Below are 15,328 nucleotides of genomic sequence, written 5' to 3' on the forward strand. Positions count from 1 at the left end.
AAAGAAATATGGCCCAAATGAAAGAACGTAAAATCCCCCCCAAAGAACTAAACGAAACAGAGAGAGCCAACCTATCAGATGCAAAGTTCAAAACACTGGTGATCAGGATGTCCAGAGAAATGGTTCAGTATGGCCACAAAATAAAGGAAGAAGTAAGCTTATACAAAGGAAATAAAGAAGAATATATAGGGAAACAACAGTTATGAGAAGGAAGCTGGTATTTAAATCAATGATTTGTAACAAAAGGAAGACATAAATAATCACCCAGAATAGAAAGCAGAAACAGGAATTAGAAAAAAACAAGGAGAGGATTAGGAACCTCTGGGACAACTTTAAACCTACCAATAGCCTAATCATAAGGGTGCCAGAAAGAGAAGAGGAAGAGCAAGAAATTGAAAACTTACTTGAAAAAATAAAGAAAAATTTCATAATTTGGGGAAGGAAGTAGACATACAAGTCCAGGAAGCACATAGAGTCCCACACAAGTTGGACCCAAGGAGGCCCACGCCAAGACACATCATAATTAAAACTCTAAAGGTTCAAGATAAAGAATCTTAAAAGCAGCAAGAGAAAAGCAGAGAGTTACCTACAAAGGAATTTCCATAAGGCTATCAGCTGATTTCTCAAAAGAAACTTTGCAGGCAAGAAGGGACTGGCAAGAAGTATTCAAAGTGATGAAAAGCAAGGACCTACAACCAAGATTACTCTCTCCAGCAAAGATATCATTTAGAATAGAAGGACAGATAAAGTACTTCCCAGACAATGTAAAGCTAAAGGAATTCATCATCACCAAGCCATTATTATATGAAATGTTAAAGATATAAACATTAAAAAGCCAACAAACAACTATCAACAACAGAATCTAAAAAATAAAAACAAGCAAACAAACAACAGGAACAGTGTCATAGGTATGTGGATTAGTTGGAGAGTTATCAACTGGGAGGTGGAAGGGGAGAAAGGAGGGAATGGTGCAGGGATCAAGAAGCATAATTGGTAGGAACAAAATAGACAGGGGGAAGTTAAGAACAGTATAGGAGAGGGTGAAGCCAAAGAATTTACATGCACGGCCCATGGACATGAACTAAAGGGGAAGGGTTTGCTGGAGGTAATGGGGTTAGTGGGTGGAGGGGGGCAAAAGGAAAATATTGGGACAACTATAACAGCAAAATCAATACAATATACTTAAAAAAGGAAAAATATACTGAGATGATAACTACTTGAGGAGAAATCAAAAAGTGTTTCCCTCCTCATCCTAATTTCTTTATCCCTTTCTCTCTCCTTTTCCCTTCCCCTGTCTCCATGTCTCACCCACTCTCCATGCCATGTATTAACTAGGCAAGGGATCTGTCCTGGGGTATGTACCGCAGTTGGTCAAGTTTGTAGTGATGGTGGAGGTGCAATTAACCACAACTTTATGAGGAAAAGAATTAACCAGGATACTGGCTTTTCAAAATTTTCACACTCTGGATTTTTATCAATGGTAGACTTGGCCAGAACTTAAAAATTTTTAATTTCTACTCAATATTGAGAAGTACAAATATAGTAGTCCCTCGTAATCCACAGTTTTTCTCTCTCCATTTTCAGTTACTGTGGTCAGCTTTGGTCTGAATATGTTAAATGAGAAATTCCAGAAATAAACAATTCATGAGTTTTTAATTGCATACCATTCTGAAGTTGATGAAATCTCGCACCATCCCACTCGGCCTCACCCAAGATGTGAATCATGCCTTTGTCCAGCAGCTGCACACTATATATGCTCCCAGCCTGTTTGTCAGTTAGTAGCCATCTTCGTTACCAGATCAACTCTCCTTGTATCACAGTGCTTGTGTTCAAGTAACCCTTATTTTATTTGATGCCCCAAAGCAAGTGTACTGAAGCTGGTAATTTGGATATGCCAGGTAGACTTTGTAAAGTACTTCTTTTAAGTGAAAAGGTGAAAGTTCTCAACTTAATAAAAAAAAATTTTTGCTGAGGGTGCTAATATCTACAGGAAGAAGGATCTTCCTTCTGTTCATGAAATTGTGAAGAAGGGAAGAAGAAATTCATGATACTTTTGCTTTCACACCTCAAATTGCAAAAGTTACAGCCACAGTGTGAGATAAGTGCATAGTTAAGATGGAAACGGCATTATAGTTGTGGCTGGAAGACATGAGCAGAAAATGTGTTTCGATTGAGGGGAACATGTTGCATCAGAAAACATTGAGCCTGTGTATAGACTTCAGCAAGCCGTTTCCTGAAACGAGTGACACCAGCCATTTACTGCAAGTAAGGGATGGTTACACAGATTCAGGAATAGGTTTGGACTGAAAACTATAAAAATGGCTGAAGAGGCTCATCTGCCTATGAGGCAGCTGCTGCCATGTTTCCAACAGAGTTGAAGAAGTGGATTAGGGTTTGATACTATCACTGCTTTCAGGAATCCACTGCGGGGTTTGAACACATACCTCAAGGATAAGGGGGGTTACTGTAGTCTTGAATTCCTCTTCTTCCTATGTTTTTAACAGAGAAAGCTCCCTAAACTACAATGGAGTATCTTATATCTTATTTTAGAGTTGTTTAGGTGGCTGAATCTACACTTCAGAAAGCAAAATGACATTTAATTTAGTATAGTTAGTGCCTTTCCTATGAATCTTAGATAACTTTTCATATTCATTACTGTGGCAATGAATATTTAGTCTATCCAATGACCTGGGGTTAATCTGACTTTTAAATTACAAACCAACTTTGTGTTAAATGAAACACGGAATGCTGGATAAATTATTTTTTGAATTCATTCTTCACAGCCATTTCACCTGCTGATGTCAATTATGGAGAAACCCTAAGTACTCTTCGCTATGCAAATAGAGCCAAAAATATCATCAACAAGCCTACCATTAATGAGGATGCCAACGTCAAACTCATCCGTGAGCTGCGAGCTGAAATAGCCAGACTGAAAACACTGCTTGCTCAAGGGAATCAGGTTGGATTTTTCTGAGATTTATGGATAATTTTCTTTTAAGTAATGGCATCTATTTCTAGATCTTAATGAGACAATTATCTCACTTATTGTATTGATTTGGGTAAATAAGTGCCAAGTAAAGCTTGAATGAGTTAGCTGGTCTCGCTTCTACATCACCCTCCCATTGGCCTTTGCATTTATTATGTGCTCCATGTATAAGATTTTATCCACTAAATTTGAAAAAATTAACTCTAATAGTTATCAATTATGGATGGAAATTTAGCATGCAATAGGATTAGCAGCATAATCTCCATTAGCAGAAGGAAATTTAAATGGTTGGAGTTATGAAAATTTTATTTGTGCATGCTATGACTTGAAAATGTATTTTAATAGAAGGAAAGACTAGTTTGAACACCTTTCTGAGCTTTTATTTTGTGTTGCAGAAGTCTTGGTTATGTGATATAGTGAAATGTATGACATACCCATGGCCTGCCTGAGACGATATTCCTGGGGCTTTGCTTCATTATTGAAACAGCCTCACTTCAGGAACCTTTGGGATTCTAGTGATGGAGCCTTGTCCTTTGTGTTTTCACAGTAAAGTTCCTTATAAACTGTCTTACATACATACAAAGTTACATTCTTGATGAATAATGTGAGTTAGGCTCTTATAGACTTAGACGCTCTCATAATGCAAGGCCACACTTAGAAGAAAATCAAAGATAGCTTTTCAAAATGCTTGAGTTAGATTGGACTTAGAAATAAACAAAGATGCATTTCTTTCCACTTTCTTAACCTATAAATACATATCTTAAGTTTATTATTAAAAAATTAGTTTTCTTTAAATGCTGAGTCCTCTCTATAGAGCTACTTTCTATCTAAGAATATATGACCCGTGAAGCCGTTGACATCCCATAAGTGGTTTGTCCTATGAAAATATTGACAGAATGAAAATCTCACTGAGTGTCCTGTGTCTTGAAATACAATTCACAGTTCTTTCCCATAAGACAGTGGACAATAGTTACATAGGAATTGCTCATTACACTTAAAAATATGTCCACATCCATTTTACTTAGAAAAAATTTTTTTATCCTCACCCGAGGACATGCTTATTGATTTTAGAGAGAAAAACAGGGAGGGAGGGAGAAAAACAAACACTGATGTGAGAGAAAAACATCGATCTGTTGCCTTCTGTACACACCCTGACTGAGGATCAAACCTGAATCGGGATCAAACCCATAACCTTTTGATGTATGGGACGATACTCCAACCAACTGAGCCACCTGGCCAGGGCCCCGTTTTACTTTGATGTGGAGCTTTCCTGTGTGCGAAAGGAAGTTGTCAGACTGAGTAGTTCAGCTGTATGTGATGTTATCAGGCTCATTTTTATTGATACTCCTTGTTATTGGGATCTCTTTTTCAGTGTTTTTAAAACATTGATTTGAAGTAAACATTTCAGCATGAGTTTATGGGATCACCCAAACTGCTATATGTGAAGGAAAGTATTTGGAAAATTCTTGTGCAACTTCTTCATTTAATGTTTTACTAAGTTAAGAGAATGAAGGAAAATAAAGATTCAGCTTTTTAAATTAAATTGAGGAAATTTTTGAAAGGAGCCTTATCACATGGACATAAAAAACTCTAATTTACTGAAACATTTACAAATTCTATCGAGGAATGTCTTCAGAGGTATTGTGCATGTTAGTTGCTTTATACTTTGTGGTCTTTTATTTTGTTTCTTTCATGACCAAAGACTACTACTGTAATTAAAGGAGTATTTCTGTTGTAGTTTTTGGGTTGAGGATGGAAAAGAGAGTTAAGTCTATTATAGAACACACTGAAGATAAAATTTTTTGATGAATTTAATATATTACAATAAAAATGGGAGTCCAATTTAAAATAATTTATCACATTATGAAACCATAAATTGTAAAACAATACAGCCTTATTCTTTTTTAACTAAATTTGTGATGCTCAATAAAATAAGCAAGTGTTCTTCAGTACCCATTAAAAATCCATGTTTAAATTTTTCTGATGACATCGATCTATTTCCACAATCTTTTATTCCAAATGCTGCCGTGGTTCATTGAGAATGTTACTCAAATCAAAGTTCCATTTCTAGGGTTATTTTGGAACAGCTAAATAAAAGTCAACTCCTACTTTTAATAATTTTATTAATTTGCCAATGCAAAATGTCATGTGCGTAGAGTTTCAAAAGCACACTTTAAATACAACAAAATTTTTTGATATGTATTGAATTTGTCTCTCCTACATAGATATAAATATATATGTAGTTGTTAAAAGTAAACATTTTATGAACTCTATTGAGGTATTATATATGCACAAAAATTACATATTATAAATGTACAGATAAATGAATTTTCAAAAGATGAATTCACCCATCTAACTTATATCCATGTCAAGAAACAGAACATTACCAAAACCCTAGAAGTCCCCTTAAGTATTCCTTTCCAGGTACTACCCCAACCTTCCCCTTAAGGGTAATCTCTATCCTGACTTGTAAAGGCATAGATTATTTTTTAGTTTTGCTAATTTTTGTTCTTTATATAAGAATCATGCAGTATATACTCTTTTGACCTTCCTTCACTCAATGTTGTATTTGTGAGATTCATCTAGATTGGTCCATTTAGTTGTAGACCTGTTAATTTTCATTTCTGTATTGTGTCCCAACTCATTTGTTTATTTTTGACGGGCATTTGGGGGTTTCTTTTCTGGTGCTATTAGTGCTGCTGTTGACTTCCTTGTGTCTTTTAGTGAATGTGCAAATAGATGCATTGCTGTTAGGCTTATACCTAAGAGTGGAATTGGTGAATTAGAAGGTGTACGTACGTCCAGTTTTAGTAGATTTTGCCAAACAATCTTTAAAAGGGGTTATACAAATTTATACTCCAACTTCAGTGTATGAAAGGGTCAGTTGTAGTTCCTGCTGGTCTTTGTCAACATATGGCATTGTCTACTCTTCACTGTAACCATTCTGATGGATGAATAGTGGTATCACTGAATGATCTTGTTTGTACTTCTCAGATAATTAATGAAATTGAGCATTGGGATATTGTGTCTTTTTTTTTTTTATCCCCACTTGAGGACATTTTTTCAGTGCTTTGAGAGAGAGAGAGAAAGAGAGAGAGAGAAAATTGTTTGCCTTTAGCATGCACGGTAACCAGAGATCAGACCCACAAACTTAGGTATATGCCCTGACTAGAATTGAATCCAGAACTTTTCTGTCTGTGGGATGATGCTCCAACCAGCTGAGCCACACCTACAAGGGTCGGATATCTTTTCTTTTCAGATGTTCTCTTTTATTATATTTAAAGCACATTTTCAGACTTCTGCTTTGAATTTGGCAGAGAAAGATGTCTCTTTCCTCTTCTCTCTGAATGTATCTGGATGTAACAAGAAAATTAAACAATATGGAAAGGAAATGAGCAACAAAAGTCAGGAAACAAAGAACACAATAAGAGAACATGGAAATAGGATGAATTCCTCATTTTTGTAGCTGGAGTCACAGATAAGCTTTAAATAATAGATAGATAATAGAAATATCACTATGCGTAAACTTTTTAAGGTAGACAACTAGAGAACACTTAGAGAAGGTCACACAAGAAAGCTCCGTTATATGTTTGTAAGGATAGGCAAAAGTCTGCCAATTAATTCAAAGGGAAAGAAAGCAGTGCAAAAACAGCATTATTTGAGCCTAAGAAAAGCACTTAATCACAACAAAGAGTGCAATTCGCAATAAAAATCAAATATGATGTCAGCTTTCATAAAGGAAAAAGAACAACAGAACTATAAGAAATAGATGTTTCTCCAAAGAGATGACCCATAGACATATGAAAAAATGCTCAAAGTCACTAGTTATCTGAGAAATGCAGATTAAACCCACAGTGAGATACCACTTCACGCCAGTCAGAATGGCTATCATCAATATTCAACAAACAACAAGTGTTGATAAGGATGTGGAGAAAAGAACCCTAGTGCACTGTTGGTGGGAACGCACATTGGTTCAGCTACTATGGAAAATAGAATGGAGGTTCTTCAAAAAATTAAAAATGGAACCGTCTTATGACCCAGCAGTTCCACTTCTGGTTATATATATCCAAGGAAACCAGAAGCATTAATTCAAAAGAATATATGCACCCCTGTTTACTGCAGAGTTATTTACAATAGCCAAAATATGGAAGCAACATAAGTGCCCATCAGTACATGAGTGGATAAAAAAATTGTGGTACATGTACACAATGGAATATTACATGGCCATAAAAAGAATAAAATCATGCCATTTTGACCGTATGGATGGGCCTAGAGGGTATTACGCTAAGTGAAATAAGTCAGAGAAAGAAAAATACCATATGATTTCATATGAATGTAAAGAGCAAGACAGACAATCAAAACAGAAACAGATTCAGAACATACTGCTAGTTGCCAGAGAAGAGGGGGTTGGGAGAGGTGAAAAAGGTGAAGGGATTAAGAAGTACAAATTGGTAGTTAAAAAATAGTCACAGGGATATAAAATACAGCCTAGGGAAGATAGTCAATAATATTGTAACAACTATGTATGGTGCCAAGTGGATACTAGAAATATAGTGGGGGGACACTGTGTAAAATGTATGATTGTCTATTACGCTGTACACCTAAAACTAATACAAAACAATATTGAACATAAACTCTAATTGAAAAATAAAATTAAAAATAATAATGAAAGCAAACCAAAAAGACTGCAGGAAATAGCAGGAGACAGAGCCATACACATATTTGTCACAGGGAACTAGAACTCTTCTTTCTCATTTTATGAGAGCTCACTCACATAGACAGAAATAAGTGAAGACAGCATACATATATTACATAGTGAAAATCAATACAAACCAAGGAAAAGATTGCCAACTCATGTAACAAAAGACTACTTCCCTTATTTTGAGAAGTGCTATTAAAAAATCAGAAAAATATTACAACCTGAGGAAAAGTGAACAAAGAATGTGAGTATAATTCATAGAAATAAAATTTCAAATGGCTTCTAAGCATATGAAGGTATGTTTAATGTCATTTGAATTATAGCAAATACAAATATTAAGATTAGTGAAATGAATATGTATATGGATACATAGATACATAGTTATCAAGCTGTATGTTTTACTGTATGGAAATTATACCTCAGATTTCTTAAAAAAACCACAAGATGCCCTTTTCACCTCATATGGACAAAAATCAAAATACTTGATTGCACACTATATTGGCAAAGGTTGGAGGCAAGAGTTGCTTGTACATGTTGTTAATAGAGTTGATATTGCTTAAGTTTTGATGTAATATTACTCTTGGTTTAACACATAAACTTAATCTGAGTATTATTTAATCCTGAACATTTTTTGCTCTAAAAAGACACCTTACAAAGAATAATTTAATTGCAATTGTTTTAGTTTTACCAAAGCTTTCTTTTAAAAAGGACACAGGTAGGTATTTCTTTATGTGTGCTTTAAAATAATTTTCCAAAAGTTTTCATGATAGCCTGCATGCATACAAGTGTATTTAATCAATTATTGTCTACTGAGTTGATGATGTCTTAGGAATGTTTCAGCTTTGATTACAGATGAAAAATTCCAACAGAGGAGTCTTTAAAATTCACCATGTTATAAAGGGGGTTACTAATTGTTTTGAAACTTGCAACCATATGTAATGATGCTGCCTCTTGCATTTCTTCAATGAAAAGTATTTATTGAGTACCATCTGTGTGTAAGATGACATGCTAGGTGCACTGATGTATTGTACTAATATGTTAGAAAAGCTCCTTTTCTTCCACTAAGGATGAATTTGATCTTGATTTAACTTGCTGGTATCATTCTCTATAAACTAGATAAAAGTGAGATGCCAGCTGTGTAACCAGGCAACATCTCCAATGATAAAAATACCCCTAATTGGTGAATTGCATCTGGATTAGTATGAATTCTATATAAGCCATAAATGCGCTGCTGAAAAGCCATAGTTTTGGGTTTCCCCAAGTGCTGTGAATCTTGTAGTAGATGTGTTCCTGTGGAGACCCTGAAGGATGTGTCTATGACATTGTTATAAGAGATGTTGGTTCCCATGGGCATGGGATTTTGAGCCAAGGTGGGCCCTAAAGATGCCTGTGTGAATCTTGACCCCTGAAGAGGGCCAAAGACAATCCTCCTGGAGAGCTGTGAGGACTACTGCAGAGAGCACATGGTTATCTTACCCTTCCCTGCTGCAATTCTGCTTTCTGCTGAGTAGGCAGAAGCTCTCGTGTAGTCTTGTTAGTCTGAAAGTTTAACTGAGCCTAGTAAGACCACCTCATGGGCATTCTATTTGTTCAAATAGAAATTGAAAAGTAAACAGTAATGAAAAAAATGCTCAGCGTCTGGGGAGGGCAGCTTAGCTATTAAAAAATCATGCATATAGATAATTTACAAATTCCTTCCTAGGAAATTATTCTGTTGACACAAACATGTATACTGTAGACAACTAGTATAGGAATAGTGATTGTAGCATTGCTGGTAGAGCAGAAGATTAGAAAAAAACTGCATTTCCATGAAAAGGAAAGCACTGACATAAATTAGAGAATAGCCACACAATTGCACTCTGCAGTGGAATTGGAATTGTTAAAAAGAATAAAGTGGTTTTATTTGTACTGAATTTCCCCCAAGATATATTGTTCAGTGAAAAAGGCAATATTTAGAATAGTGTTCATGTTGTTTATGTTTTTTTTAAAAACTAAAACATGCTTACGTATGACAAGAATAGTTGCAAGTTTACATAGCAAATTGGATAAAGGTGTTTGGTGGCCTGCGGGATGGGAGGGAGAGCAAGACTCCCTTATTTCTTTCTTATGAAATCGGAGAGAGAACTGTGTCCTACCTGTCTGTCAAAGCCCTTGTGCGCTACTATGCCTGGCTCCACGTACCTCTCCTATCTCTGCCTGTCCCCTCCCAGTTCTAACCTGAGTTTGGTGTTTACCATTCTTATGTCAGTCTTCATACCTTTGTAACATGGATGAGGAAATGGATAAATAGATTGTGGTGTAGCCATAGCACATGTAGAATAGCACCCAGCAATGAAAATAAATGAGTTTCCTTTGCATGTGTCAACATGGATAGATTTCAGAAGCCCGTGGGTGAGCAATACTTAAGCTTTTTACATTTTGAATTTTGTAATTTGTGCACTTTCAAAACAGGTAATCCTTTAGGATCTCGGTGTCTCGATGATGCTAGATTTTGGTAAAATAAATGTCAGTTATATTACATTTGTCTTTTTCTCACTTTGCTGATTTGTATTGCAAATATAGGTTTACCAGGCTACTACATTTGATTTTGAATATTATGAGATATGTAGCCCTGGAGTAAAGATTTAGTGATGTGATTGACATTTTTTGGGGGTTTGAGACATCCTTTTTACCTCTATGTAATAGTTTACATGACAATTTTTGGTAATTTACTATATCATGTTGCTGTTCACTAACTGCTTCTCTCGTATGGTTTAAATTGTAGATTGCCCTTTTAGACTCCCCCACAGCCTTAAGTATGGAGGAAAAACTTCAGCAGAATGAAGCACGAGTAAGTGATAGGTTGATTCCTTGTTATTTTAAAATCATAACTTTTACTATTATTTTAAGTATAACATGCTTTTTAGTTTTTGCCATTTGAGACTCATTTTCTTTCTTCATTACACTTAACACTCCCTACCCCACCCCCATCTGTGATAAGTTTTAAATAACCACAGTAATTGACTTTTTATGTATCACATCGTGATGTGTAACTGAATAAATGGGGTTTGTCTGGCACATGATGGTCAAGTGAAACTGAAATCCACACACAGGCTCTGCTGAAGGAACAGGCCCCTCTAGCCTTCACAGTAGACAGGACTCCTGGGTCAAAAGCGGCTGTGTTCAACATTCATGGAACAGGAGTGGTCCCCAGAGCTTAAGCATGCTCAACATTTAGGATTATTTTTGTCATTCTTTTACTTTGTTTTCTGTGGGAAGTGCAGCACTTGGGGAATTGTAGAATACTCGAGGTAGATGCTTGGTTTCTCTTAAGCTAGATGAGATTTGAGGCAGGGAGAGAGAGTGGCAGTGAGTGAGCAGAAGAGAGACTATCCCTGAAGATGCTGTGACTGAAGCCAGTGTTTGTATGCTATTGCTTTTTGAAAACCAGTTTCATGACCAACCTGGCTCTACACTACTTTTTTTTTTTTTTTTTAAAGTAACCCTGTTTGAAAAGAGAAATGGGCAGTAAGAACATATTTGGGATTGGATTTTGTTCACTGTGCTGAATGATTAAAACAGACTGAAGAAAAATTGGATTCTATTGTTGAAGTTCTTTCAAGAATACACAATATTGAAGATATAAACTGGGTTGTTATTAGAAACTTGTTGACACTTCCCTGGATAATTATGTTGAATAATTTGATGATAATAGCATTAGTAACATCATTAGTTTCTTAATTCCGATTTTTCTCATGAAATTTTGTATTTAGTACTTCAGATTCTAATTTTGAGTGCTTCAGTATGTCTAGAAATATAATACTGGTTTTCAGGAACACCTAGCAAGTTAATAGAAATCAATAAGCATTTTAATTTAAATGCATAATACATGCTGTGACAGAAATGACTGCCTATCTTAGTCATAACATTTTCTAAATTTTCACCTATTTTTTTGCTGACCTTTTAAAATTGTTTGCCATCTGCTTGGCTATATATCTTTATTACCTGAACATATTGTTAGACAAGATATCAGATGTTTGCATTTTTCTTAATTTCATAAATTAAGATTATTTGCTTTAAATCCAATAGTAAAATAAACCCAAGGCATGATTAGAATTTGTTTAAAGTTGGACATTATTTGATTGAATTGGAGATGGATTGATTGGCTTACTTTTCTGCAGGGAGAACATATATGTTGGTGAAACACAAAAGCATTTATTGTTGAATACTTTGTGTTTCTCACATAAACTGCCAGTGAGAATCTGTTAACTGTTTACTATATTAGTAAATTCAGCACAGCAGTTTCTCCTCTTTTGTAGGGAGAGAAGGCATGAGAATATTCCCTCTCTGAAAGCTTTTCCAAATCAAAAGCCTGGAGAGCCATGTGGCATTTATTGCTGTCATTGCAGTCTGTGGGGTTGACATCACTTAAGAGATGAAAGACTGGAGTGTATGGCTGGTTCCAGGCAGATCAGGACAATCTTATTAAACCATTAAAGACAAGCAAAAACAAAGCTAGAGAAGCTCAGCCATGGTTTGTTTGTTTGTTTGTTTATTTATTTATTTATTATTTTATCAAGGAGATGAGAGAGTTTAACATTACTAGTGAAAAAGAAGAGACATTATTTTAGCTTAGAAGTTGTACGGCCCTTTTAGAGGAAAACCGAGGAGTAAAAGGAAATGACCAATTCAAGTGGGATATAAGATCAGTCCAATTCCTCCATTTCTTGTCAGTTACAAACACTTTTAGGAAGGTTGCAGACATGAGTGCCATTTCCAGTTACCATACTTAATACTAAGTGTGTGGAAAGTACTGTATCTTCCTCTTAGCAGTGAGAGTACAAGCACATATATTTTGTGCATTCCTTTTGTCCTGGTTCAGTAAGATGGCTTATCAGAGGGAAGACCAACAAGTATCCATGAGGCTGTGTTTGCTGTTGAGGGTGGGGAGGTGGCGAGACTGTTGATGTCAAGAGCGGAAACAGCTTGGGAAGCATGTGCTATCCACACTCTGCCTCTCTGAAGTCTCTCTCTTTTAGCCACAGGTATACTCCTTTTAGACACATTGTTCATTCGTTTATTTCTTCCTACTTCTTCATAAGGAATCACTTTTTGCTTCTTAATGAATTTCTCACTAGGATTGTTTTTAAAAATTTATGGAACTAGCAGAATATTCTCATTAACTTTGAGAAGTAACTTCCAGTTGTGCTGTGCTCAACAGCTGTGGGGACATTTTCTCCTTTAAGTTCAGCAGATTGGCAAGAAACTGATTTGTATCAGAAGATTTTGCTTTTACTAAGAGAGTCAATTAAAGAGTCCCCTTTAAAGACAGAATGAGCTTTATAAACCCTATTAATTAACTACAAAAGCAGATTATCTCCTAAAAGAAAACTATAGCATTGCAGATGATTTAATCACAGATGTAATGAGAAGAGAAGTCATTATTTCTTAGGACCTAAAGTATAATCAGGAAAAATTAACCCACTTAATAGGACATTGTCATTCTTGAACTTATAATTTTGGTTAATATCCAAGGAAGCAGTTTTTATTTAAGTACACCATGAAAAAAACATAAAAATTTAGGCAACTTGACACATTTTTTTCTGTTCTTGCCTTTGCCATAATGTAGGATGTAGGATGAGATCAGCTGTTTGATTTATATTTGGTGATGGTTCTTTCAGGGATAGATTGCTATCTATGTAAAAATATTATAGTACATCCTTTCATAAAGCTGTAGGACTTGGAAATTTTCTAGCAGAAAATCACAATAATTTTTTTATGGAACAATCACAAATGTATATTTTTCCTTTTAGGTTCAAGAATTGACGAAGGAATGGACAAATAAGTGGAATGAAACCCAAAATATTTTGAAAGTAAGGACTATAAAAAAGTGTCTTAATTTTACTATGCTGGTTTAAATAGGTAAAACTTTTTCTTTTTCCTTCAAATATGGCTGTCGTGTGCTTTGTTTAGGGTAAGATCATGGAACTGATTAGTGACTCTTGGGGGACTGGGGTTCTGGTTTGATTTTGAAGAAATGGAAAAGGGAGCTATTAGACATTAAAGCTGTATGTGTTTTAACATGTAGAGGTGATGTTGATACCTGAGGGGTTTGCTATCACTTGTTGGGGGTTTTCCATTTTTGACTCAGCTCATATTAAACTCCATTTAATATTCAAGGGAATCCACTTTGCTTTTCCACTTTTGTTAAACTCAGTATAAAGCGATATGTTAAATTAAAAAAAAAAAAAATTTCCCATGGCAATATCGTAGAATATGTGTGCATAGCATGGCTAGCTTTCAGAAATTTCTAAACTAGTAATTTGTTATTAGAATTTTTTCTGTATGTCTCAAGGGCTAGGCAGTGATGGTCTGCATCAGGGAAGGACTTGCGAAAGACACCATTTATCAAACTCTGTGCTTCAAAATACACGTTTCTTTGTGTTCCCATTTATTGCTGAGTTGATCAAAAACCTGTGTCATCTTTTGAGGGACAGCAACAGCAAGTTTGAGATTCAGAATTTAATTTTATGCTTTGATAGAGTCTGTCTGACTTTATGCATAAGAGACTGTGATGCAGGGGCTGTCAAATCCTAGGCTTGTTTTTGAGATCTTTTGAGGTAAAAGGATTCAAATCCCCCTGTAATATTGGCGAGGCTGGACAGATGAGGTTTAGCTGTACCTCTAACTTATACAGAAACCTTAACTTGGATCCCCTTCATGTGAAAATTGGGTACTGAGTTACCATTTAATGGGAGCAAACTTTTGAAGGCCTGGCTTAGCTGTTCAGTTCTGCTTCTAACAACTCTCTTGGAGAGTGGGGTCAGTGTCATGTTATATAAAATTCTCCTTGTACCATTTTGGCAGTTTGTTTAGCTCCGGGAGTTTAAAAGACTGTATCTCATGACATCAGAGGTTGTGCTATGAATTGTGATGGCCCTAGACTTTCTTTTCTCTCCTCCTGATTATAACGATAATATATTATTTTGTGGTACTTCATTAGCATTTCTTTTGTTGAGAGATTTTTGTGAAGGAAACTGAACAAAGCCCTGACTTACATTTTAGAATAGGTCAGGTGTGGAATAAGCACTACCAAAGATGTGACTGTTTTTCATCTTTTAAGTTGCGTCAGCTGTACAGAGTGGTGCTGCAACCCCAGGCTTATGAAGCCGACTTGTCTCACCTTTCATGGCACAATGTACACTTTCCTGAGTAAATTTGCCAAAGAGAGAGGGCTTAAATCAGCTCCATTTAAGGAAAAGATATCAAATTGCTATTTGAAAAGTCAGTGTACATAGCTCCTGTTAGCACAGGAGGCGCGGCAGCACTGAGTTGAGAGACTTCAGCCTCATCTCCCCTGCTCCATGCTTCTCCTTGTCACTGTGCAGGGGTTTTGTACAGTTTCTGCAGATACCCACACTTGAGCACCACTATGGTGTACCCCTTTACTTTTTCTTTTTAAATAGTAATTCTGGGCCCTGAAGCTAAAATCTTACTCCTATTCCAATTCTATTTTTTATAAATCTTATTATTTTTATTTTTTTATCTTTTCAGATGAGAAAAATAGAAATGTGACATGTGCTAGATATTAAAGGTTATGAGAAATGGTAATGATATTTGAAGTTACTCCTTTCTTTTGACCTTGCAAGTCCATTTTAGATTTC

General features: G+C 35.7%; 1 protein-coding gene across 5 annotated transcripts in view; it reads left to right on the forward strand.

The window, feature by feature from the left end:
* Positions 1-15,328, forward strand: part of KIF16B (kinesin family member 16B) — a 313,474-nt gene that overhangs the window by 59,607 nt on the left and 238,539 nt on the right. For all 5 annotated transcript variants that reach the window (XM_090286026.1, XM_090286028.1, XM_090286027.1 and 2 more), the window contains exons 10-12: positions 2,784-2,959; positions 10,450-10,515; positions 13,478-13,537. In XM_090286026.1, coding sequence (XP_090142152.1) covers positions 2,784-2,959; positions 10,450-10,515; positions 13,478-13,537 — 302 coding nt within the window. The remainder of the gene's footprint in view (positions 1-2,783; positions 2,960-10,449; positions 10,516-13,477; positions 13,538-15,328) is intronic.

Source organism: Furipterus horrens, unplaced genomic scaffold (genome assembly GCF_987537825.1).
Source record: "Furipterus horrens unplaced genomic scaffold, mFurHor1.1.pri manual_scaffold_8, whole genome shotgun sequence".
In the NCBI taxonomy this organism is placed as follows: domain Eukaryota; kingdom Metazoa; phylum Chordata; class Mammalia; order Chiroptera; family Furipteridae; genus Furipterus; species Furipterus horrens.